This window comes from Lynx canadensis, chromosome B3 (genome assembly GCF_007474595.2).
Source record: "Lynx canadensis isolate LIC74 chromosome B3, mLynCan4.pri.v2, whole genome shotgun sequence".
Lineage (NCBI taxonomy): Eukaryota > Metazoa > Chordata > Mammalia > Carnivora > Felidae > Lynx > Lynx canadensis.
In genome coordinates, this window is record NC_044308.2 from 12846696 (window position 1) to 12873822 (window position 27127).

Below are 27127 nucleotides of genomic sequence, written 5' to 3' on the forward strand. Positions count from 1 at the left end.
GTTTTATCAACTGCCAGCCTTGTTCGTTTGTTTACATTGTCTATTACTGCTTTCACGCTGCAAGGGGAGTTGAGTAGGTTCAGCAGAGACCACATGGCCCGTAGACTTCAAATATTTACTTTCTGGCCCTTTATAGAAAAAAATAGTTTAGGTGCCTATTATTTATTACTTATTAGTTGGTGTGATAATTGAGCCAATTCATTCTACGAGAGCCATTTAGACCATCTATCTGAAAACTGAGTTTAGTTTTCTAAGAAAATTTGCATATATCCTAGTAAGCTAGGCTTTCATAAATGCTCTGAAAATGCTGCCATTTGTGTAGTTGGGGAAGAAATTTAGAGGCTACAAAATGGAAGGGAAACCAATACATAACAGTCCTTGTAAAATTCTGGAATTAGACAGTGAGTCTGCAGTGTTTATAAGAATGAGAAAGAAGGGAGGAGTGGATGGTATTTTAATTTGCCCAGAAAGCTGGCCTGAATTTATTCCCTAGCGTTCCTGGAGGCTCCTGGTGCACTCCGCCCGTAACAGGGAGCTACACAGATAAAGAAAGCCTGGGGAAAGAACACCAGATTCTGGAAAGCTTCAGTAGCACCAAGAGAGAATTAAGAGACCAACTAAACATTATGGTATTTTCTCAGGGCAAAATCGGAAACCCTTTAGAAAATAGAAGACACGACCTAAGTGCTCCTTTCAAGGTTTTTTATGTTAAAAATGTCTTCGATGAAAGTATTTCAGATTTTTTTCTGTCTTAATGATTTTAGATTTCAGAGTACTTATCTTCACTTGAACCTAAAAAAAAAAAAAAGTGTTTTGTTCACCCAATCTTACGAAAAAAAAAAAAGATATTTTGTTCACACAGTAACTTCCCTTTCTTCAGGAGGCTCAGAGAGTATTGTGATAATATCTGCAATTCGGAAAGACAAATCCTTTTTGTTTTGTATTTATTTTTTTTTGAAGTCTTTGTTTGAATTCCAGTGAGTTAACATCGAGTGCTATGGTAGTTTCACGTGTCCACTACAGTAATTCAGCACTTCTGTACATCACCCAGTGTTCATCGGGATAAGGTCCCTCCTCAATCCCCATCACCTCGTTCACCGATCCCCCCCGCCCCACCTCTCCTCTGGTAACCATCAGTTTATTCTGTATTATTAAGGGTATATATTGATTTGTCTCTCTTTTCCTTTGCTAGTTTATTTTGTGTTTCTTAAGGTCCACATATGAGTGAAACCATATGGTATTTGACTTATTTCACTTAGCATGATACTCTTTGCATCCATCCACGTCATTGCAAATGGCAAGATTTCATTCCTCTTTATGGCTGACATATATATGTGTGTGTATATATAAACATAAATATGTATATAACATATATATCACATATACAACACATGTATAACACATATATTATATATATAACATATATATCACATATATAACATATATCACGCATATATAACATATACATAATATATACATGACATATATCACATATCATATATCACATATATAACATATATGTTACATATATAACATATATACATAACATATACACACACACACATATATATATAACATACATATTTCACATCATCTTTATTCATCAGTTGATGGACACTTGCGTTGCTTCCATATCTTGGCTTATTATAAATAATGCTGCTATAAACATAGGTTTGCAGGTATCCCTTTGCATTAGTTTTCTTGTATTCTTTGGAAAAATCTACAGTAGTCCCATTGCTGGACCATAAGGTAGCTCTCTTTGTAACTTTTTGAGGAACATCCATAGTTTTCCACAGTGGCTGCACCAGTTTGCATAAGACAAGTCCCCTTTATAATTTTTTTTTTCTCCTGCTTTTGCTGGTAATACAGTAACTCCTTCCTGGCTTGGCGTTAATATAAATAATTCTTCCAGCCTCTGGCTAATCTCCAGAGCTTCTGATTCTCCTTCAGACATGAGGATCAGCTGGAACAATGTGGGCTAAGGTTGGAATAGAGTAAAACAGAGGACAGGTTCTTGTATGGAATCATTTCTTCTTACCCCCAGCTTTCCTCCTTTCTTCCAGAATGTGGAAATAAATGTGAAAACCAGGTGGGTAGAAGAGAGGAAGAGGGCAATTCAGTTGCAGAAAGTTTATAGAAAGTCCTCTTTAGATGGGGTGCCTGGCTAGCTCAGTGGGTAGAGCACATGACCCTTGATCTCAGGGTTTGACTTCAGGCCCCATGTTGGGTGTGGAACCTACTTTAAAAAATTTAAAAAGTCATGTTTTTTTTTTATTTTTTGTAATTTTTTAAAAATGTTTATTTATTTTTGAGAGAGGCAGAATATGAGCAGGGGAGGGACAGAGATAGAGGGAGACACGGAATCCGAAGCAGCCTCTGAGCTGTCAGCACAGAGCCCAACGCGGGCCTCGAACCCACGAACCACAAGATCATGACCTGGGCTAAAGTCGGACGCCTATCCAACTGAGCCACCCAGACGCTTCTCCCTCCCCCTCACCCAGGCCCCAAATGTCATCTTTATATGGGAGCTAGTTGTTCACACTAGAGAGAGGGTAGATGTAAATTCATTCTTAATTCTTAAGATATCAATTTGCATAATGGGGCAGGGACCCTAAGAGGCTGGGTCATAACCCCAGTGCAGAAGGATCAATGTTTAATTATGATTGACATGATGGTGATCTATCAATTTAATTTGTTCTTTTCAATCACTATGGAAATAAAAGTAAGTATTTGGCTAACCCCACTCATTAGCTAACAGGGCATGTAGACTGTAGGACTTTTATCTAAAATAGGCGGGGCTGTCTTCATGTATGCGTTCTTTCTTCACCATCCAAAGAATGTTTCGAAATGGGGTAGGTGCAGAAGTTTCACAGGGGACAGAAATGCCTAAAAAGTTTGTGGAGATGTGTAATTTCTAAGAAGAAACCCAGTGTCTACTTTGCATTTTGCCTGGTACGTGATTCAACATTTGTTTAATAAACTGCTCTATTCCAATGAGTTGTGCCTTGCAACAGGCAGTGTGAGAGTTTGCAGAGTTATTATAAACATGCTAACGCTGTTCACAGTCTTTGCAGGTGACTTTTTAGAATTAACGTAAGGTTCGGTTTGGAATTATCAAAGAGAAATTTTATCGTTGCCTAATGATGCATCATTTTTGGCCCCTAATTTGCCTCTTGTCTCCAAGTAACTTCTGGTTGTTCAAAAAACAAAGCCACCACTATTAACAGGAAGGCAAAATTCAAAGGATGAAAATAAATTGTCATCAGTAATGATATTAAGATGAATCTTCCATAAATAGGTTATTGCTAATTTGGACTAATGAAAGCGACCACCAGAAAAAACTCTTCCAAATTTGGGTCATTTCTCTTTCCACAAGAAAGAGCTTTATTCAATGGAAATGCAAAAAAAAAAAAAAAAACAAAAAAAAAAAAACAAAAACAAAACAAAACAAAAAAAAAAAAGTAAAAAAAAGCTTTGCAAAGTACTCCTAAGCAGATGTGCAACTCCTACATTGGTTAAAAATTTGTGGGTAGTTTTGTAGAAAAGGCTTCGTTATAAAGCACTTGACATTTCTTTCCTTCCAAGCCAAATTAATTCTCCATTTACATACTTGCTTATGAAAGACAAATATTTAGTAACCCCCATTTTCACGGTAGCAAACTTTAAAAGGTTCTTTATTGCCACACAAAAAAAGTTTTGATTCAGAGCAGAGAGGATTATTTAAAAAGACATTTTTCTCTAATGTGTCTCTGGTAGATACACTTGAATTTATTACATGCAAAAGCTCTAATTGCCATCCCTTCTCAAAACTGGAATCGCGTTTGGAAATTAGGAAATAAATTACCCACACCTATTTAATTTTAGGTACGTATCAGTATTAACATATATATTTTATTCTGTAGTAAGACCTGGTATAGAATTTTAATATTACTGATATTTTTCTCTTTACTTGTGAAGAGATTGCAAGGTTTCCAATTTATGAAACCAGCACTCATTATATATCATGTGGCTCAAAATTGTCATTGCTTTATGTGTTGGGTAAGTTTACCTATTTCGAACCATCTGCAAACATGCAAAGTCCATTCAAGATTTAGGCTAAGAATCAATCGATTTATCGTTGTGCCACGTTGTGAGAGGCAGGGATTCCTTTATACAGTCTTGAATATTCATCTCACTCAATAACTATGGAGGGAAAATGAGAATTAACACACACGGGCACACACACACGTATTAGAAGTGGGAGCTACCACTGCGTACCCTTCCTCCCTCGACTCGACCCGACCTTTTTCATCCACCTGTGCGTGAACAAAGCAGGTGTGGTCCAGCCAAACCCAGAGTTGTCAGTGTTAAAGCAAATAAATGGCTTAGCACCTCAGCCCTCCTTTTTGGTGTTTGTTTCTGTATATAAATGTGTTTGAGGTTTCCAGCATCGCCAGAACATTGGCTGTTGAGAGACGGAAAACATGCAATTCATAGCAGATGGGTGAAGCCTTTTCCTGGCAGTGTTGCCGAAACGGGATCAGTCAACAGCATTTCATGCTCCATTTGTCCAAGAGCAGTCCACCTGGGGAAACCCTGTGGAACCGTGCCTATTAGGAAAACACCTTAACACGTCGCTTTAAATAAAAACTCACCAGTTGGCATTTCTCGGGAAGCAAATAGTTTCTCCAGTGAGCCCTCTGCCACTTTCACTTCTTTGGTCTTTTCTCCCTTTTTTTCAACCGCGACCATTTATTTTCTTTGCTGGCGAAAGACGCGACGCAGAGAAGCCGTCTAGAGCCCTCCCCCCGCGATGCTTGACCTTGGAACTTTTTTCTTCCTACTTCTTGAGCTCCTTGTCTTCCGGCAGACCTCATGTGGCATAGCTCTGCCTCTTTTTTTCACCTGCCATCCCCTCTGTGTTGCCTTCTCTTTGGTTTCATTACGTCTCCCCCCCTCCCCCCCTTTGGTTTCATTACGTCTCCCCCCGCCGCCCCCCTTAATCTTAGGGTGTGTCCCCCCCCCCGCCCCCCTTAATCTTAGGGTGTGTTAGGCTGGGAGTGAGAATTATGAGCCAGGGAGCCCCTGTGACCTTCACCGCTCAAGAAGCGCATGCCGAGAGGGAGTGGGGTTTGGGGGATGATGAAATAAAAATCGGGTGCTTTGGGGGGCCAGCAGCGGCCAGGAGGTAATCCCTTTTCGTTCTCTGGTTCCTACAACTTTTCCAGGTGCAAAGTGGATATCGCAGCGCTGCCTCTGAAACAAGCCAACTGCTTGGAGCTGCCCCTGGAGAGCTGCCTGGGGGCCCTCCTGATGTTGATCACGCTCACTCCCTGTGCTGGCGTCTCCGTCTCCGATCTGTGCGTGTGCCCCTTAGCAGACCCCAGCGAGAGAAAGCAGATTGCCCAGCGATATGTGAGTGCTCTGCCTCGCCACCCCGCTGCTCCCCACCACCTCCGCTTTGGGGTTGAAACAAAGTCTATGAATTAAGAAAAAAAAAATGCATGAAAAGAGATCTTTGTCCACAGTTTAATGGCATGTCTCATAAAACAAGACATCAGATCGAGAGGTTAATGCATTAGCGAGAAGGTGAAAGTCGATTAGGCTTTGCTGTTTTGAAAGCCGCAAATGGTGTTTTGGATTTTCAGCGTTCAGAAACTCTTCGGGGAACGTTGAAATCCACAAGGAGGCAAACTTGTTTAGCATGCCTGCATATGTAAAAACGAATTTTAATAGAAGTTCACAGAGATAGCCTTTTTTTTTTTTTCTTTTTCAACCAGCCATCAGGTTGGCTATGTTACACCCACCTTTCCAGAACCTCTGAGAATCGAGTGAGAAAGTGCTTCTGTCTCCTAAAGCAACGCAAAGCCCCGGACAGGCACAGAATGGTGTTCTGTACTACCCTGGATAATAAAGGCAGTGTGTGATTTTTGCCTGAGTAGTTGCAATGCGTTTACAAGTCCACTCAGCATTTTTAAATCCAATGGCTTCGTTGCTCTTCATTTATTTTCTGTACTCGGGCTTTCTAGGTGTCCTTATTTGCATTCTGTTTTTATCCCGTCTTCTTTGTAAATCAATACGTTTATCTTATGGCCGCACACGAAAGGCATGTTTTAGAAGAACAACACGAAAATGAAGCAAAGAAGAATCCCTATTTAATGGGAATATTATTCTCAGCGTTAACTGTAGGGCCTCCAAAATCCTTCACTGTGAGGTGTATTGATTAATTGAATAATTCTTTATCTTCGGGGAGTACAAAACCCAACCACACATCTTATTGTCAACGCGGACTTTGTGCCAGGTTGGCCTGTTCTAGAGGCGTTTCTACAAAATCCACTATTAATATTCTTTGATGGCTTCAGTCAAGCGTATGAAAATTTGATGATAAAACTTAAAACTTTCCCCTGGACTTTCCCGTGGAGAAATTACCAAACTTACCAAATTCACGAGGAGGGTCATGTATTTATAAAGTGATTTTAAGGAAGATCATCCTGGCTGCTTTGAATAATGCCTCAGGATTTGAGGAGTACTAATGGAAAATGGGTTTTAAGAGGCTCATCAAAACAGAAATTTTTTTTGTGTTTTCAGCTAAAGAGCTGGGCAGCGTGTTAGAGGGAAAGAAGGCCATGTCAAAAACACAAGTTCCAGACTTCTTGAGATTTAGCTTGTGAGACCAGATCATACTGAAGGCATTTTCACATTTAAACAGTAAAAGTATTTATTTCAAATGTTTTCATTTAGATTAAAATATTTTAAACTAGCTTAAAAACTGCAGGTTTTGTTTTGTTTTTTGGGTTTTTGTGTTGTGTTTTTTTTTTTTTCTTTAGGTTGGAAATACACAGCAGAAACAACTTTCACAAGTACGTAGAAATGATGCATAGTAAGTTAGGCACACCTGAACTATTATTAAGTTATTGTTATTCTATCCTGAAATGTCTAAATAACAAGGATTTTACTATCCTCCCATAAATCCCCAAGGCCTGCTTATCACAGGTTTTTAGCAAATGATACAACGATAGCGGAAATATTATATCCAAAAGTTTTAAAGCAGCATCTTTTCAGCAACTGTATTCTGGAGTCATGCAGAGATACTTTATCCGCTTATCTCTTTCATGCACCATTTCGGAAGGATGCCGTGTACAGAGATACCGAAATATTGCTATCCATGCAATATACGTAATTCTTTTTTTTTAGTTTTTTTTAAACATTTATTCATTTTTGAGAGACAGAGAGACAGAGCATGAGTAGGGGAGGGGCAGAGAGATAGGGAGACACAGAATCCGAAGCGGGCTTCAGGTTCTGAGCTGTCAGCAGAGCCCGACACGGGGCTCGAACTCATGGACCGTGAGATCATGACCTGAGCCAAAGTCGGAAGCTTAACTGACTGAGCCCCCCAGGCCCCCCTGTGATATGCATAATTCTTAAGGATTTTCAGGATGTACACTCAAGCATTGGCTCATGCAAACTGAAAAATAAAATAGGTGTGAATACAGGGTGATACTACATGCTCAATGTTTAATTTAATGAGGTGGCTAAAACGTGAACCAGAAAACGCACTCTCTTTCCATCCCAGCTCTCTTTCCAGTAGTAATAAGTATCTGCGAAGGGTCCAAGTTGGGTCCTCTGGTATCCATAAACTTTGTACTAACGAGGTCAGAATAATGTTGCCTTTTCGAGTGATTTAAAACTTTTAATCAAGAGAAAGAAGGGGAAGAAGAGAATGAAAAATGAAAAAAAAGAGAGAGATGTACCACATTTTGGGATACCTGTGCCATCAGTGGGGGCGATGTTAAGAGTAGATTGTGTGTGTGTGTTATAATTGGTTTATTCTGAAGTCCCTTTTAATCGGTTGCTATGAATGCCTAACTGCCCCATTGACATAATGCACTTTGGAACTTTTCTAAGCTTTGCACGAGAAAGGTGATGATAAATCTAGAATGTACTTCTGTAGGACTTGATGGCATTAAATAGTATACTAGAAAGTCATTCTCATGCATAATCTACTTTGCTCCCCCTTAGTGCTTACAGAATTCCCTGAAAGATATGAAGGACGTCGGCATTTTACAAGTGAAGGTCTTAAAGGCAGTAGATCTCTTAGCAGCGGATTTCTCAGGTATAAACATTTTTAATTCATTTTCATTTTTATTTATTTCCCGCTTTGAAGTGATCCGATGACAAAGCAAAATGTCTTCATGGGGCGCCTGGGTGGCTCAGTTGGTTAAGCGTCCGACTTCGGCTCAGGTCATGATCTCCTGGTCTCGGGAGTTCAGGCCCCGCGTCGGGCTCTGTGATGAGAGCTCAGAGCCCGGAGCCTGCTTCGGATTCTGTGTCTCCGTCTCTGCCCCTCCCCCACTCACGCTGTCTATCTCGCATCAATAAATCAACTTAAAAACTAAAGAAAGAAAATAATAATAAAACTAAATGTCTTCATGAGCAAAAGCGTATACACACAGCCATTATGCTCTTTCATATATTAAGGAGGGCACTTGCTGTGATGAGCACTGAGTGTTGTATGTAAGGGATGAACCACGAGATTCTACTCCTGAAATCAAGGTAACACTCTGCGGTCCCTAACTAGACCTTAAATAAAACATTTGAAAACAAACAAACAAAAAACCCAAATAGAGTGATAGAAGAAAAAAAAAAAAAAACGATGCATTTAAGCAGGTTTTTTTCCACTTAACCTTTTTCACAAAATCGTTTTTTTTCAAATAATTTTCTTTCTTTAAATTTTTTTTTTTTCAACGTTTATTTATTTTTGGGACAGAGAGAGACAGAGCATGAACGGGGGAGGGGCAGAGAGAGAGGGAGACACAGCATCGGAAACAGGCTCCAGGCTCTGAGCCATCAGCCCAGAGCCCGACGCGGGGCTCGAACTCACGGACCGCGAGATCGTGACCTGAAGTCGGACGCTTAACCGACTGCGCCACCCAGGCGCCCCTAATTTTCTTTCTTTAAAAAAAATTTTTTTTAATGTTTATTTTTGAGACAGAGGGAGACAGAGCGCACATGGGGGAGGGGCAGAGAGAGAGGGAGACACAGAATCTGAAACAGGCTCCAGGCTCTGAGCTGTCAGTACAGAGCCCAATGCGGGGCTCGAACCCACGAACAGTGAGATCATGACCGGAGCCGAAGTTGGATGCCTAACCGATTGAGCCACCCAGGCACCCCTCAAATAATTTTCTTATGGTTAGGTAACATACCAGTCCATTTATTTGGCTTTCAAATATTTTCGTGGATGATTAGTGCCATTGCTTTATTTGTTAAATTTCTGAGAAATTTTGACTAGAGTACCTCAGAAGACAGATCCGACCCCCTGCCTTTACTCCTTGCTGTGCTCTGTTCTGGAAACATTTCGTCCTTCACAATGTAAGAGGATGTGGTGGTTGGTAAACTTAAACCTGGATGCGCGTCCGGCTGGTGCTTCTCAGAAACAGTAGCCTAAGTCTCGGCCGTGGGACCACGTTGCAGTTGACGTGGTCTTATACGCAATTTCTCTTGGTACTTCTTGAACCTGAACTTTTAACTTTTTTTTTTTTTAATTTTTTTTTTTTTCAACGTCTATTTATTTTTGGGACAGAGAGAAACAGAGCATGAACGGGGGAGGGGCAGAGAGAGAGGGAGACACAGCATCGGAAACAGGCTCCAGGCTCTGAGCCATCAGCCCAGAGCCCGACGCGGGGCTCGAACTCACGGACCGCGAGATCGTGACCTGGCTGAAGTCGGACGCTTAACCGACTGCGCCACCCAGGCGCCCCTTAACTTTTTTTTTTTAATGTTTGTTTATATTTGAGAGCAAGAGAGAGAGAGACAGAGCATGAGCAGGGGAGGGGCAGAGAGAGAGGGAGACACAGAACCTAAAGCGGGCTCCGGGCTCCAAGCTGTCAGCACAGAGCCCAACATGGGGCCTGAACTCACAGATCATGACCTGAGCCGAAGTCAGACGCTTAACCAACTGAGCCATCCAGGCGCCCCAAACTTTCCTTTCTTTAAAACTTTTCCAATTTATGAAAACACTCAATTCACCCATTTCACATGTGCCTTTGACATTAGTCGTTTAATGATCACTACAGCACATTTAGAGCATCTACTAGTTTTCCGGAGCCGATTATTTTTCCTTCAGTCTGAATGTTTCAATATAGTACTTTCTGAATCTATGATTGCTGATGTCTCAGGAAATGTTGCAAACACAAGAACTCATTCGTGCCTTAGAACAATATTTTCAGAAATTCTGTCTGTAGTTGCGTGTTTTTGAATCTGTAGGAACTAACTGCAATGCATTAAAAGTTTTTCTTTTAAAAAAAAGGTTTTTTTTTTTTAAAGTCTTGTTTACAACCGCAGCCGTATGTGGAAACACATTTTTAAAACCTCCTTTATTTCACTCGTCCTGACAGGTACCCTTTCTGCATCCCCCCAAACTAGTATTTACGGAGGTGTTTCCAGTCAGTGTTGCTTTTCCAAACAGTATTTTGACTATTAAAGTGAATAAGAGAGGAACCTAAAAAAAAAAAAAAAAGGCCAGGAGACAAAGCAAAACTCTCTTTTCAGAAGAATAATTTTGGGGGGAAATGTTGTCATTTTGTCATTTTCTTTATAGTCAAGATTCTCGTAGATAGTTTTGGAGTGGCTGAAGACAAGTACCAGAAGATTCCAGTCACAAAAAGCGGTGGTTACAAATCCAGTCATGCTGTGTGGTTTGACTAAATGCCCTGATGTTTCGCTGTCTCTGTATTATTTATGGGAAAATTATCACTCGGAATTGAAGCAAAGTTCCTTGTCATTAGCTAAACATGTCTTTAGACCATATTGATCTTTATTTTTAGAACCAAATTTCACAGTCTGTGTTCTTTTATTGGCTGGCAGGCTCCTGTGTGAATCCTCTGGTCTATTCTCAACCAGGATATTGCTTTAGGGCAACAAAGTGGACCTAATGCAGAGAGTTGTAAAGCAAATTTTCTATATGAAGAAAAGAAATGGATTCAGACTGCAGGGAGGTAGCAATAGCGATGTCATTAATACCTGCAAGAGGTTAGCGTCTGTATCATATGGTGGGGACTCACACATTATCTGTTGTTATTGTTACCAATTCAATTGCTATGCGGTGAAAAACGCTGTCTGCTGGTGAATCAGAAGAGGTATGTAGACCCAAGATTGTCAGTACCAGAAACATTTAAGAAATAAGTAACCAATTATACCCCATGCCCAGCCTTTTCCAGCCTGCTGTACTTTATAAATGAGCAGTTCTATGGCAGTGGCTCCGGAAACAAAGCATTCACTCCTGCAAATAAAAAAAGAAGTGTATTTACTCTGAATAACCAGGGGCGTTCTCAGAGTATGGTCATCATTTTAGACAGTACAAAAGGGAACTTTCCTACCTTCCTACTTCCGTTTCCTACTTTTTGATCATTCTTTTTTTCTTACAAACAATACTGAATAACCACCATAACGGTTGCTTTAAGTTTGTTTTACAGAAGATTCCGGGAGAACATTGATAAAGCTAACGTTCAGGGAGAGATGTTGGTAGCATTGTGTATGGAGGTTATTGTTAAGAGTCCGCAGAGTACAGAGTACATGTCCTAGAAGGGCGATGAAGGCACTTGGTAAGCCTTTTGTCAACGGTTTGCCCATTTGGAAGTGATCTCTGTCTTAGCAAGGAGGACTTCAAAAAAGAAAATATTAACCACGCATTGCCACTGCGGTCAAAGTATGATACTCTCTCTTAGTGGTTATTGGTGTTATGATTATCTGATCATAAAAAAATACAGCCTAATGTAATTATAGAGTCATGAGAAGAAATTAAACTTTGGAGACATTAAATCCCCATTACTTTGCTAATATTTTAGAACATTGAAATAGTAGATGTATATATGATATACATAATATATATATATACTTTATATACACTTTGTATATATATGTATACATATATACATATGTGTGTATACTATCTACACACAAGCCTAATCACTAAAGTGAATTTCTTTCCAAATGAGAAGTAAAAATGTGCTTTTTAAATGAAGAAAAAAAGTGTACCTTTCCAAATGTGTTAGAAGATATTAATAATGTAAATTTACATATATCACCAGTATTAAGATATTTACAAAAGATAAAGGCTTCAGTGCTCTAATGTATAAAAAAGATATTTATTAGTTTTGAATTCACGCATTCTTTTATAAATATGCCATTCTGTTGTGTGATGGAACCGATTCAACGCTCAAATGTTTGAATTTATAGGTAGCTTGGTATTTTTTTTTTTTTTATGTCTGGCATTTGTTTGTATATAAGTGAGACGACGCTTAAAAAATCCGAAGTAATGTATCTTCTCTTGCAGTCGGTCCGTCTAAAATTGGTGAAAGACATTTTAATGTTCTCTACAGCCAATATTAGATGTGGATGGCCATAAGCAGTCATTCTAATAGAAGAGCCTGTCAGATATTTTTATTAAAGAGTTTGTCTCACAAACCCCTTGAGTCCAACGTAACCTAAAATTTTTAAGTAATAGGTTGTCCATTCTGATGCTATTACTTCTGTAGTAAAGCAGGCCATAGCCTTGATTCACGAAACAGATGATAAATTGTACTTTGAGACTCAAGGTGAGGCTAGCTGTCGGTAATGCTTAATGAGACCCACATATGCCACTCAGCTGCTGCCAGTCTTAAAACTCAGCTGTTTTGAGAAGAAAGTAACCCACATTCTAATGAAGTGAGAGGAAGATTTTGTTCAGGACAGAGCTGAGAAATGATGTGTGCAACAGGTTTCCTCTATGGTAAAGCCCTCAGAGAGGGCTTTGCCCGGGGCTACATCAGATTCATGAGTTAATACCGTGGGGAAAAAAACAGAGTTTGTATCATGAAGGATAATGATGTAGGCGACAGACAAATAGAAAAATTGTTAAAGAACTGAATCTTTTCTCATCAGGTTTGTATTTCGGTACAAACGACAATGCTTAACCTACCTATTGAGAGAGCAACCAGTGAAAAGTGGGAAACTGTTTACTATATGTTCAGCACACATAGGGAGGATGGTTCTGGAGAGCCTTATTATAATTGATAGACTATGGTGGGAAACCTGCTAGATTTTAACATTAAGGGGTTGCTTCCATGTTTCAGTATTGAAGCCATCATAACTACCATGTACATAAAGAAGGTACCTGCCAAATTCAACACCTAGTCGATGACTCTTCTTTTATAGTCTCCGAATCAAGATGTGGGTTTCACACTTCTTCCTTCCTGTTAATTAAGCCTCCTGTTTATTCTTTACAATAATTCTTATATGTTGACATCCTTTCCCCTAGGGAATCTTCTAGCGCTAAGACTGGCTATTGTTCGGTCTCCCTCTGCTTCCTTCTTCTACCCTGTTACCACTGCCAAGGTGCCCCTACCCATTAAGAATTCGGGGCATAAAATGGGGGTTGTAGAAACGTAGGAGAGTTTTCTTTACCTCACCAAGCCAACGGTAGCAAAAGAGCATGTGGAGCAGCGTGGCAAGCCCACCTCCTTGTAGAATGACAATAAATAATGTAACAATGTAATGGAATACAGATCTCAATATCTCTCCTCTTTGTAGCACAATCCTATCTTAAGTCTTCGCGTTCTTGTCATGGTAATAATCTGTCCGCCATGATGAGAACCTGGGGATGTATCTATCAAGAGATGACGAAGGAACAAACCGGAAATACCATCTTGGCTCACACCCTAGAGTTTCTTGTTCTCCGGGGACTTTTCTTGCATCCTTGCAACTTCTTTGGCACATTTTGCCCTACAAAACCCACCCACCAGAGGCAAAAAGCTTTCAAATATGTCTGGATCTTCGTGACTTCTTGGCAGTAGGGTTGCCACGTGGACCCTTTCTCTGTTGCCAGTGGTGATAAGACAACTGCCATATATATATATTTGTTATTGTGAAGTAGCTTCATTTGATAAATAAGCAGGATAGGGTCCCCAGTAGCACCTGATCCAGGAGAACAAAGATACATGTAATTCCCAAATCCCCACCTTCTTTCCAAGGAGCCCAGTATAGCTTCCCAGTTGCTTTTAAAACTTGTGTCAACTAAGTCAGCTTGGTGGCAGATCTAGTGACCTTCAAGAAATATTCATTGAGTACCTACTGTACCTCAGACACACCCTTAAGGAACTTGGTGGCTCAGCCTTTCTCAGAGTTGCCTGTAGGGGGCAGTAGGTATCATGGAAGTGAATGAGGACTTTGCTCAAAATCTGGGTGGCGTTTCCAGTTCCCAGTGCCATTAGGAGGAGCTCTTGGTCTGTTGTTCCACACACAGGGATCATCTCTCCTGCCTGGGGTAGAGTTCTCCATTCATTCGGTGAATGAGGCTTAAGAGATTGTGACTCAGGGGTTAAGTCAGTCGGTGTTCAATGCAATGACTTATTCGTCAAAGATGGAACTCAGTCCCCATTTTTTTACTCTTTATTTTTATGGTAGCTGCTTTCATTCTAATCCATATCTATTATGGTGTAAAACAGACACAGAAATGGGGAACTATTTTAAATCTTGGTTCTACCACATACTGGCCTTAGGTCCCCTTCCCCGCAGATATTTTGAGGGTTAATGAAAACCTACGTGAACGTGCCTGACACATATTGCATGTTCAGTAAATACTATTTCCATTTTTTATTAAATCTATTTGAGTAGATTATCGTTGATGTGGAGAATTCCAAAGATTATTGTCTTAATATTTTGTTTACAATTTTCTATCAAATAACATCAGAAATACCAGGATTTCTCATCCCACTTGGCTTTTCAAGGAACACTTCGAGAAATCTAGTTACCGGTCTAAAATGTTTTTTCTTTTTGTTCTGTTTCTGCTGTCTGATAAAAGTAAAGAAAAAAAAATGTGTTTCCTGGTAGGAAAATTCTTAATACTGGTTTAATACTTAAGCCACTTTAGTGCTCGCTTTCACATTTTGATAATCTGAATAATAGTTTTATCAATATAAAATACTTTTGCGGGGCTCATCAGTTTTTTTGTTACGTACAAGAGCGCTATTCTGAAAAACTATTGACCAAAACACTTCATTTAGATCCCACACTGTAGAGTAGAAATATTCCAGCCATATGCTGCAATCATGACTTTTGAGTAGTTTCTATAAATTATTACATTGACTATGAATGTTTTTGATTGTTTTTTGTTTTCTTCAAAACATGACAGCTTGTATCAGAGGAAGAGTCTTACAGTTACCGTTCACTGGGAATTTTAAGTCACCTGTCCATTTTCTGGTTTGTTTTCATTGTCTCTTTGAAGTTGTATCCATAGCAATACCTCTCCTCTTAAAGATGCCCTATTTTCAAAGGGACGACTGTAATTGCAATTTCTAAAAGCCTTAACAATAGTGATTGAATGCTTTTAATTTCCTTGAGAACTATTGGATAGCTGGGCTCAAATCAAGACCAACTTTTTAAAAACACATTGAAAACTATATAAATCTGTCTTTGGCTCGCCATCTGCTTTAATAGTCTGCCAAAGAACATGGGACTCTCGTCGGCGCAGCGTTTGGAAGTATGTGTAATATTTAGCAGTGTTTAAATTAGTAGGACCTTGAGAGCGAATGAACTCAGTGCGCTTTTGGCCTGCGAATTAACAAAGGAGTCACTTGGATCTTATTAGTTGGGTTCTTGGTAATTAATGAATTTTTTCAGCAAACATACCTGCTCTATGGGAGAGGCTGTGGTAGGCTCTGGGGATGTCTCGGGGAATAGGCATTGACCCTCGCTCCCACGTGAAGCGGCTAATTAAACCAGCAGGATCCACAGTTGATACTTGAACAGTAAGGGGCGGGGGTAGGAGCATTGAGAGTCCATACAGTCAAAATGGGCAAAAATTGGAATTTAACTCTTTATTTTTTAATGTTTGTTTGCTTGTTTATTTTTTGAGAGAGAACACGAAGCAGGGAGGGTCAGAGAGAGAGGGAGACAGGATCTGAAGCAGGCTCTGTGCTGAGAGCAGAGAGCCCAATGTGGGATGGGGTGGCGGGGGGGGGGGGGGCTTGAACTCCCAAACCGTGAGATCACCGCCTGAGCTGAAGTCGGACGCTTAAGAGACTGAGCCACCCAAGGGTCCCGGCTTGTAACTTTTAAGTACTCATAGCCTACTGCTGACCTGAAGCCTTTTTGATAACACAAAGAGCCGGGTAACACATACGTGTATGTTATATGTATTATATACTGTATTCTTACAATAGAAAATGTTATTAAGAAAACCATGGAAGAGAAAATTCATTTGCAGTATGATACTGTATTATCTATTTAAAAAAAAAAAAAATCCACCTAGGAGTGTACCTGCACGTTTCAAACGTGTGTTGTTCACGGGTCAGTTGTAATGACAGTTGTACTCCTAAGGTCAAGAACAGGATGCCAAGGTTCATTAAAAGGACACCTGCCTGGTGTTCCTGCGATGTTTTAGCAAGGATGTCAGAGATGAGTTAGCACGGCAGAGGTAAAAGGAAAGCATTTTCTTTTTTTTTTTTTTTAATTTTTTTTCAACGTTTTTATTTATTTTTGGGACAGAGACAGAGCATGAACGGGGGAGGGGCAGAGAGAGAGGGAGACACAGAATCGGAAACAGGCTCCAGGCTCCGAGCCATCAGCCCAGAGCCTGACGCGGGGCTCGAACTCACAGACTGTGAAATCGTGACCTGGCTGAAGTCGGACGCTTAACTGACTGCGCCACCCAGACGCCCCAAGGAAAGCATTTTCAAACCAGGGAACAGCATGTTCCAGAGCCTACAGCGTTTTCCCCAGACCTGGAAGAAATCACGTGCCTGGAGGATTTTCAGGGTGCAACAGTGGAAAGGGGGAGATGTTAGGCAAATGGAGTAGACGGTGCTGGTGGGTTTGTTTTTTTTTTTTTCGAACTTGACTAGTGACAGGGGAATGGAGTCAGAAGAAGGAAAAATTCTTACGTCGCTAGTTTTTGTATGTTTTCTGTGTTTGTGCTAGAATAGTAGAAACGTGCAAATTTAGTTAAATAACATTTCAGCAAAATTGAGTCCTTCTCTTCCTCTGCGGATCTCGCAGCCCTAATATAGACCCGTCTGTGCCATGCCCTGGATGTCCGCAGCAGTGACGTTAAATACGTGGTCACCTGTGTGACTCCACCGAGGCCTTTCTTTGGATTCGAAAAGCTTGCAACCCGTTCAGGGAGGCAGGACGTACTTGGGAAGTTAGACCCAGCACCAACAGAGATCAGTGTTTCTTCTTTGAAAACCCCTCTCGGCTCGTAGCACAGTGTTGTTTACGTTGCCGGGATCATAGAGTATTTGTCGGATAAAGGAGCAGGTGCACCATGCAGTGAAGCGTCATAATTTTCAAGTTAATCATCATAGGGGTTGGGGGGAAAGGGGAGGCGCCATGGAGCCTCAGGTTGCAGAGAAAGTTCTATGAAGTTGATGCATCTTGAACTAGGTCTTGGAGGTGAGTTGGCCTTCGTGTTTTGGTTAGGACCAAGGGTTGGGAGAGCATTGCAGGGAGAGGTCATTCCACATGCAGAATAGGAAGCATATCCGAGCCCCACATCTCTGTGTGCTGGTCAGGGGTGGGGGGAAAGACACATCAACCTCGATAATAGGGTTTGGGAATAGAGGGTAGATCAGGATGGATCGTGTGGGGTAAATTGTCAGAGAAGAAGTTTTTAAGATGAGCGCTTTGTACAGTATGCAGTGGTAAGGTTTATATGCATGTGTTTGGGGGCGCCTGGGTGGCACAGTCGGTTAAGCGTCCGACTTCAGCCGGGTCACGATCTCGCGGTCCGTGAGTTCGAGCCCCGCGTCAGGCTCTGGGCTGATGGCTCGGAGCCTGGAGCCTGTTTCCGATTCTGTGTCTCCCTCTCTCTCTGCCCCTCCCCCATTCATGCTCTGTCTCTCTCTGTCCCAAAAATAAATAAACGTTGAAAAAAAAATTTTATATGCATATGTTTGGAAACAAGGCGTGAAGGGAGGGTTTATGGCAATTTACTCTGGCATGGCTCTGTGGGCCTCCCCTTCTGAGCCATGATGCTTTACCCTTAACTTCAGGAAGGATCGTCCTCTAGAAACGCTTCCTTCTAATCCTGTCCCTTGTACTGATGAGTCTGTGGTGGCTCCTGGCTGTTAGATGAGAAACAAGAAATGAATTTAAGTGAAAAGTACTAGTCATGGCCTTCAAGGCTTCAAGTTAATCTCTGCATTTATCCACCCACATCTTACATATCCTGATTGCCACCATTTATATTTATTTACTAATATTATTAATTAATATTGTTAATATTTATTTATTATCTGTATCTGTGTGTCTATCTTGTTAATAAATTTAAGGCTCTCATCTGTCTCTCAAGATTAACCTATCCATTTCTTTTTTTTTCAATTTTTTTAATGTTTATTTATTTTTGAGAGAGAGAGAGAGAGAGAAAGAGAGAGAGAGAGACAGAGCATGAGTGGAGGAGGGGCAGAGAGAGAGGGAGACGCAGAATCCAAAGCAGGCTCCAGGCTCTGAGCTGTCATCACAGATGACATCATGTGATGTCATGTGATGACATCATGTGGGAAGCTTTCACGGAAAGGGTGACATTTGCTGAAAAGCAGAGATTATTCTGAGAGTCCCTTAAAGGTAAGGACTTGGCGGTATCTGGTGCATCGGGGCCTGGTTCCGAAGTGCCAGGAGCAGAGTGGGGGCTTAGTAAATGTCACATGAACGATGGGACCTCTAAAACACATTTATTACTTGCCGTTCAACTTCCGCACCTGATAGAAAGGTGAAGTTATTTAAATGAGAACCCCCTGCTTGCCATTCCAGGGCTATAAATGGATTGCGGAGTGGTGTTGAAAACTTTTGAGCGCAGGGTCCTAGAGGAGTACCGTGCAACTGAGTCGCCAGTGGCGGGACCGTGTCGAGGTGACGTGTGTCTGGATGTGGAAGAGGTCATCTAGGTGTTTTACCTGTGCAGCCAGGTGGAGCAAAAAGCAAGAAGTGCTGTCGCAAGTGTGTGTACGTCAGTTTGCCTGGTGTGTGTGCCCAGTGCCATTGGGAGAACATTTGGACGTTTCACGTATTACGGGAGATCACTTTTTTTCTCCCCGATAAACACATTCATGATGGAAATTTCATTGAAAGCCCCCAGATACCCGGAACCGTGTTAGGGAAGGAAAGCAACCCAGAAAGGATAGATGAACTACTCCATAAATGTGTTTATGTCTTTGTTTCTTCTTCCTCCTCTCTGCCTGTTTATACTGTAATATTAACAAATGCAGCGTTTTAATGAGCTTTGACGGAATTACCTTCGGAGGGTTGGTGCGGTATGTTCCTTGGAGACGCATAACTGAAGTTCCCAGTTTCTGGAAGGAAGTCTGTTCCTCATTAGCTGGGACGGCTAAGAGTGTGCTGGCTCAAGAGAGAGGGGGCCACAGCTCCAGCCCACCTGTGCCTGCACAGGACCGGCCGTGTCTCTGCCCTGCTGTGGAGTCACCCCAGGGCTTTCATTAAAAGTGTCAGGTGGTTTCCCTGGAGGGACTGCTGATGCAGTGTCATGTGGGTGTCTCTGGAGGAGCAGTCCTGACACCTACTAACAGTCTGACAAACTGTTAAGTAGCTGTTTTGAGCCCAGGTTGAGAGCTCCAGCGTCGTCTACCTGAGCGCTCAGCGGGGAGCTCGGGTTCTCTTTCAAGTTCATGGTTGTTAAAGAGGCAATCTGGAGTCCCTCCCCACCCAAAACCTACCCGCCGCCCTGACAAACACGCTCCCCGAGTAAAACTGCTTGGAAATAAGCAAGACTTTACTATTATTATTGTAATTATTATTATTATTTTGCAAGATGTAGATGGGTTTTTGTATTGGTTTGATTTCGGAACGCGCCCCCTGGAAATCTGGGGAGTTTCCCAGGGCACGTTTGGGAGAAGAGGTCAGAGCCTCCTTGCGTTGACAGGAGGTGAAAAGCCATCACCTCTTTTCAGAGCTCTGGCATTGAGGACCCCGGTACTTGGCTAGGCGGGAGCAATCCGATGCTTCCTCCGAATCAGAAAGCACTTCTTGTGTCAAGTGTCGCAAAGGAGCAGGAGTAGAGAATTCATATTAGAGGCAGCCACACCAGGGGCCGGTAATAGGAGCATCTGGGAGGCTAGTTTTCCCGGGAAGTGGAGGCCCCACCAGACTTTTCCTGGGGTGAGATACTGACTGAGGGTCTTGTGCCTGAGTATGTCGAAACACCCTTTGGTTTCTAGTGATTTTCAAGCCCCGATTTTCCCATCTTTGTGGTGATTCTGAGAGCTGATACTAGTTTAGTCAATTCCTTCTCTGTTAAATTTAGACGGGGGCCGTTTCCATGTTATAATTGACAACCCCGACTCATCCATTTATGTCTCCACGGCTTGGCCATTGTCTACTGGCCACTGAGATCATGGCATTGACTTAGAAGCTTTGGCCAGGCATCCAAGTGTCCAGACCATTAGTCTGTTGAATGCAATCTCCTGTTTAATAATGACTTTTAGCATGCATCTTCTTTTTTTTTTTTAATATAATATTCATGCAGACTCCTTCACATGATGCACAGTACCTCAGAGCTCCTGGTTATTAAGTTAATTAGATGTAGGTTCAGTGACCTAAATGGTAGGCCAGTAGGTCAAGAGGCCTGAGTACTCTCTGCATTAGACCCTGGCCTGGGATTCCTCGACCATTTGTTGGAGAGCATCTGTTCTTATGCCCCCAATTAATTTAATACGCACCGCTTTGTAGAGTGTCACTGCTGCAGAGGCCGGCGATGTGTTCATGTTGTATGGACATTATAGAGCCATCCATTCTGTCCCTGACAGTTCCGATTCTAGATCCCTCTACCAAACCTAACAAAAGGGGAGAGCGTTTCTTCTTTCTTTCTTTCTTTCTTTCTTTCTTTCTTTCTTTCTTTCGACAGTAGCTTTCTGGGTTCAGCTTTGGATTTTGGATTTTCTAACCTTTTATTTGTTTATTTATATTGTCTTTTGGAGGATATGTGAGGTGGGGTGGAAAAAGAAGAGGTGAGATGAGAGAAGTAAGGGTCAGGCTTCATTCCTTTTAAGATAAAAACTTTGAACTTGCTTTATGGAATTCTTTCGCATGTTTTCGAGCAGCAAAAATGCAGCATATGTGTTCTCATAACGTACTAAATATAAGATCATAAGTGTTCTTGGCCACTCCCTGCAGAGAAGTTTTACCTCCTAAATAGCCCTGTTTATACTTTTTCTCCCTTCTCTCACGATCATGAAGAAGCCTATAGGTTATCCTAGGCTTTCAGCTATAGCAGGGTAATTATCTATCTATCTATCTATCTATCTATATTTTAAATGTGTATTTATTTTTGAGAGAGCCTTAATGGGGGAGGGGCAGAGAGAGGGAGACAGAGGATCCAAAGCAGGCTCTGTGCTGACAGCGGTGAGCCCACTGTGGGGCTCGAACTCGTGAACCATGAGATCATGACTCTAGCCAATATCGGATGCTCAACCGACTGAGCCACCCAGGCACCTGTAAAACAGAAGCTCCTCTCTGCTGCCTACCTTCTCCTTGAGTCGAGAAGAGCTTCTGTTTTAAAACAAAACACAAAACTGGACTCCCTCACCTGCCAGATTGACACCTGCTCCTATGTGACCTGTGTGGCCACTGGCTGTCAGTCCTGCACCTGGGTTGCATATGGGTCCCTGTCTATTAGGTGCTCCTCTTCCGGCGCGTGTAGATTCTGTCGGTGTCCTGAATTCCTACACAAGACATGCTGGAAAGAGATGCTCACTTGTGCCCTTTCAGCGAGCACAGTCTTACTGGTATAAGGTGCATGGCTTTTATTCACTTGTCCTCTGTTACTTTTGCGATTCATTTATCTCTGACCGAGGAGAGTCCTTGGCCTTGACCAATGTCTTGTGTTCTCTTTCCAGGGAAGAGCGATCCTTTTTGCTTGTTGGAGTTAGGCAATGACCGACTTCAGACACACACCATTTACAAAAACCTCAACCCTGAGTGGAACAAAGTTTTTACATTGTAAGTGCTTTAGCCTCCAGAATATCAAGGAGCAATTTTAACTTAGAGACCAGTTAGCCGTGATGTGTTTGGGGCAGGCTGGGGCTCCTGAGTGGAACGTTCTGTCCATTTTTATGAGCGAAGGATGAATCTTATTATTTTTTTCCTTCTAAACACCTTTTATCCTTTCATTTTATAGAGTGTTAATAATAGATAAGGCCATTTGGAACTGCAAGGGAGTGTTATAGGAGACATTTGTAAGGTAGATCTTTCAGTAACTCAATTAATCTGTTAGTAGGTGGAAGCTTCCATATATCCAGACAAATTCATTCCTGAGTTAAAGCAAATTACACATGTAGATCTGCCTTAAATTCAAGTTTATGCGTGACAACATTATTATAAGGCCTAAAGACTTGTATTATGCCAGAGTCTTTTTGAAAATACAGGTTTTCTGTGATTTCTCAAAGAGTCCCAAAGTCTCCTTGAATTCCAGTTTGTCTGAATGACCCCTGCTCCACAGGGATGCCCTGTCTACTCTTCCAAATTCAGGCATTTAGAAAGATGGATTTATTTCCTGGTTTGCTTTAGATTCTGAGGTGCCTGGGCTTCAAGGGGAAGCACCTGTTGAATTGGGGTCAGATGATAGTTCACTGCCCTTACAATGCTGAAGAAATGTGGGGCTTATAACCAAAAGAATACAGTTTGAATGGAGTTGATGATTTCCAAGTAGAAAGTTCCCAAGCGTCGAAACTGAATTCACAGTCAACAAACTCCCAACATACAAAAAAGTCTGATACCAGGTGGTTGCACAGGTAAATCCTACCAAACAATTAAAGAAGAGTTAACACCCATTTTTCTCAAACTTTTGCAAAAAATAGGAGAGAAGGAAAACTCCTAAATTCATTCTATGAGACCAACATTACCCTGATTCCAAGACCAGATAAAGACACCACAGAAAAGGAGAACTAACTATAAGCTAATATCTCTGATGAACATAGATGCAAACATCCTCAATAATATATTAGCAGGCAGAATCCAACAATGCATTTAAAAAAAAAAAACATTCACCACAATCAAGTGCGGTTTATTCCTAGGATGCAAGGATGGCTCAATATTTACAAATCAGTTAACATGATATATCACATAAATAAGAGGATAAAAACCATACGGTTATTTCAATAGATGCAGAAAAAGCATTTGACAAGGTACAACATCCATTCATGATAAAAATCCTCAATGAAGTAGGTTTACTCACAGCATCATACTTAATAGGAAAAAAAGAGAGCTTTCCCCTAAGGTCAGGAATAAAACAAGGATGTCCCGTCCCACCGCTTTTATTTAACATCTTCCTGGAAGTCCTAGCCACAGCAATCAGACAAGAAAAAGAAATAAAAGGCATCCACATTAGTAAGCAGGAAGTAAAACGTTCACTATCTGCAGATGATGTGATACTCTATATAGAAAACCCTAAAGATTCGACCAACAACCTACTGGAAGTGATACATGAATTCAGTAAGGTTGTAGGATAAAAATCAATATACAGAAATCTGTTGCATTTCTATACGCTAATAATGGAGCAGCAGAAACAGAAATTAATAAGACAATCCCATTTATAATTATACCAAAAATCATAAAATACCTAGGAATAAACTTAACTAAAGAGGTGAAAGATCTGTACTCTGAAAACTATAAAACATTAGCGAAAGTTCCCAAGGATCTGTGAAAAGTGGATTAACTCTCCTAAGCCAGTTTGCACATTGTCATATGAAAGATTTTCTTGTTTGCTCAACACATTGCTAATGACCATGGCTCCATTTTTCATCAGGGGTGATGTCTGGCTTCTGGTCAACATAAAAAATGTTTCTAAATATGCATGGGATTTTTAGTATTTTGCGTTCCCACACTAGGAAATTCTCTGTAAATCTCAGCAAAAGTGATTTTCACTGCCCTTGTTTTTTTTAAGGGAATTCTTCATTAATTTACTTTTTTCTTCATTAATTTAAAGACAGTCTTATTGCCTATTTGGAAGCTACTTTGAAATCACTGTCCTTTTACTCTCCTCATTCTGTCTCTTATTCTTTATCCTCCCGTTTCTTTAATAGTCCTACCCTCGAGTGCACATATGCATGGAAAATGTCAGAGTAAAAAAGTTGCCTTTTTTTTTTTTTTTTTTCACAGGGATGTCTGAATCTTCCATGATGGAAGGTTTGGGAATAGAGTTCAGTTTGATTTAATTTTTGGAATTTAATTAAATGGTAGTTTTATACTCTAAGGGCATACAGGCTTAATTAGTGAAACCGTGTGTTCAGATCTTCATGGAACAGACTCCACTTATGTGTTTTTGTATATAATAGGTGGTACATTTCTTGTTTCAGTCCTATTAAAGATATCCACGATGTTTTGGAAGTGACAGTGTTTGACGAAGATGGAGATAAACCTCCTGATTTTCTTGGAAAAGTTGCCATTCCCTTGCTGTCCGTAAGTTACCGTTGTTAATACACAGTTCGTAAGTCATTTTACGGTTGACAGGTTTCTATGGTCTAGGGTTGTTTTATCTTTGTCAGTCTGGGGGGGGGGAATCCCCCCTGCTATAAGAGGAAAACAACTATTTTATTCCTCATCCTTTTCCAGTATTTTCAGTAGTTTCAGATATAAACTAACATAATCTTCTCTGTGTCAGTCAAATATTGCTTTGACCGACAAAAACCTTTCGACTAGTCTTCCAATTTGTTCTCAGTCTTTCCGTCCTAAGGCGGGAGTTTCTGTTTGGTTTCCGGGAATACAGATCCGTGACTGATTTTCCATTCGTTAATGAAAAACATACACGTATTTCTGTATTACCTCCTCACTGCCCATTTCTTCAAAGATTAGTTGCTGGTAACTGCCAAGTGGTTCTCAGCTCTACTGAAGACCATTTTCTCAAAAGTTCTCTTTGCCTTCATAGTAGTTAGGTTTGCTTTCAGTCTCAAAAGATGCTTTGCGGAAGAAAGTAGAGAGCTTCTTTTGGAAAAAGTGCCATTTCAGTTAAAAGGTAACATGACAGAATAAGCAAAGGGATGAATGAAAAAATACCCTAAAAAAGTCAGAGGAGAAAGCACCAAATAATGCCTTTACGTGGACAAAGGAGGGAAGCTGTGCAAAGACTGCGTCTGACTTCACCTATTAATTGGACATTAATGTTTATACCAAATGTATTCTTCCAGAAGAGAGAATTTTAGTTTTTCATCCAACCATAAATATGTTTTCTTATAGAGATGCTATGGTCTTATTAGTCCATAAGGCTTTATTTATTTCTTCCCGAAGACTTATTTCTTCAAACTGTTTAGTGCATTTTTTAGGAGGAGAGGTCTTTAACCGTGATATTAGACTGGCTCCCGTGATGCCTACAGGGGGAAGGAACGCTGCATCCCTCAGTATCTTTTCTGGTTAATTTACCTGGTGTTGAGCGCCTGGTTAATTTCTTCGCCAAATTCTCTTCTCCCCAGTGTTCCTCTAGGAAAAGGGGTGAAGCCGCTGTCCTCTTGTAGATTTGGCTCCTGCCAAATGCTCAGACCCATCAGTAGTAGAACACACTGACTCTCAGGGACGAGAGGGCAATTTGGGACTTTTCTCTCTTTTTATTACAACTTTGTCAGTTACTCCTGAAGGAATACATGTAACGAGAGCTTAGGACCCAATTTTAGAGGGACCTAAAGGGACAGGAATCAGAGACCCTTCTTTACAATTCAGTTTCCTTTTCTTCTCAATTATTTTGGGCAGGACAGAGACGTTTCTTTTCTTGTTTTTTATTTACTTTTAGTTTTTTAATGTTTGTTTATTTTTGAGAGAGAGAGAGAGTACAAGCAGGGGGAGGGGCAGAGAGAGAGGGAGACACAGAATATGAAGCAGGCTCCCAGCTCTGAGCTGTCAGCACAGAGCCCGACGCGAACGTACGAACCACGAGATCATGACCTGAGCGAAGCTGGACGCTTAACTGAGTGAGCCACCCGGGCACCCCTCTTTTCTTGTTTTTAGAGATAAATCCACAGTAACATGTGTCATTCCTTGCTGGGTAAACACTACATGGTGTCATTTTTAACCTCCCTCTATTTTACACGTGAAAGTTTTGTGTCATTGGTCGTTCTCTGATACCAACAAATTGACCCACTTTCTTCCCTCCCATCCTCCCTTGTAATGTACAGTGTCTCCATGCCGTTGGGTTAGATCTAAGAAGTTACCTCTGCCTAAATCAGGTTTGCGTTTTCTCAGCCTTAAGTGCCATTGACATTTTGGGATGGGTCGTGGTCTGTTGCAGGGGACTGTCCTGTGCATTGTAGAATCCCTGACCTCTACCCCTTAGATGCCAGGAGCCCCCATCCACTCCTCACTGTTGTGACAATCAAGATGTCTACAGACATTGCCAACTGTTCCGAAGAGGGGCAAAGAGAACCACTGACCTAACTTAATGCAGTTTTCAAACTGCGTCCTTCAAGATGCAAAGTAGAGTGATTTATGAAAGACTTTGTTTAAATGCAAGGAGCCCCCTCACCCTCTTAACTTTTTTCTGGTTGCCGATAAGCTGCCCACGGTCTATTCATTTGTTTGAGGGATAGTTATCAAATGTTCAGTTTGTGCCAGGCATTGTGTTAGGTGGTAATGCTCTAAGAAGGACCACAGTGAAGGTATCTTCTCCCCCGGAACTTGTATTTGGTTGCAGGAGTCCATAAACAGAACAAACAAATGAGCAAAAGACAAGACAACATGTTAGGTGGTTAAAAGGTGCCATGTAAAAAGCAAAGCAGGATACGTTCCGAGGATATGTTTGGGGAAGGGGCACAGTTTTCCATGGACCGACCAGGGAGGGCCTCGCTTCGGGCGGGACATTTGAATGGGAACTTTAAGGAGGTGAGAAAGAAAGCCGTGTGAATATCTGGGGGAACTCTTCCAGGCAGGAAATCTTCCAAATCCAAAGGCTCTAAGGCGGTGCCCTGACTGTCCAATTCCAGAAAGATCACGGTGGACAGTGTGGATGGAGTGGAGTAGGCTGGGGGGAGAATCACAAATGTGGAGCAAGACAGGACACAGGGGCAGAGTGACGCGGGAAAGGGGTAAGACTCTGACAGTCTAAAAGTTTGAAGGGCTTTGGCTCTTTCCTAGTGTCGATGGGAAACCACAGGGAAGGTTCAGGCCGGGGGGGCGGGGTGCT

The 27127-nt window shown here is 41.3% G+C and overlaps 1 protein-coding gene across 8 annotated transcripts in view; it reads left to right on the top strand.

Annotated features, from left to right (window-relative positions):
* MCTP2 (multiple C2 and transmembrane domain containing 2) overlaps positions 1-27127 on the top strand; it is a 238322-nt gene that overhangs the window by 121324 nt on the left and 89871 nt on the right. For all 8 annotated transcript variants that reach the window (XR_003969321.1, XR_003969322.1, XM_030317470.1 and 5 more), the window contains 4 exons: positions 5208-5394; positions 7999-8092; positions 21861-21963; positions 24318-24420. Coding sequence is in view for 6 of the 8 variants with exons in the window: in XM_030317470.1 (XP_030173330.1) it covers positions 5208-5394; positions 7999-8092; positions 21861-21963; positions 24318-24420 (487 nt within the window). In the remaining 2 variants the exon portion in view is untranslated. The remainder of the gene's footprint in view (positions 1-5207; positions 5395-7998; positions 8093-21860; positions 21964-24317; positions 24421-27127) is intronic.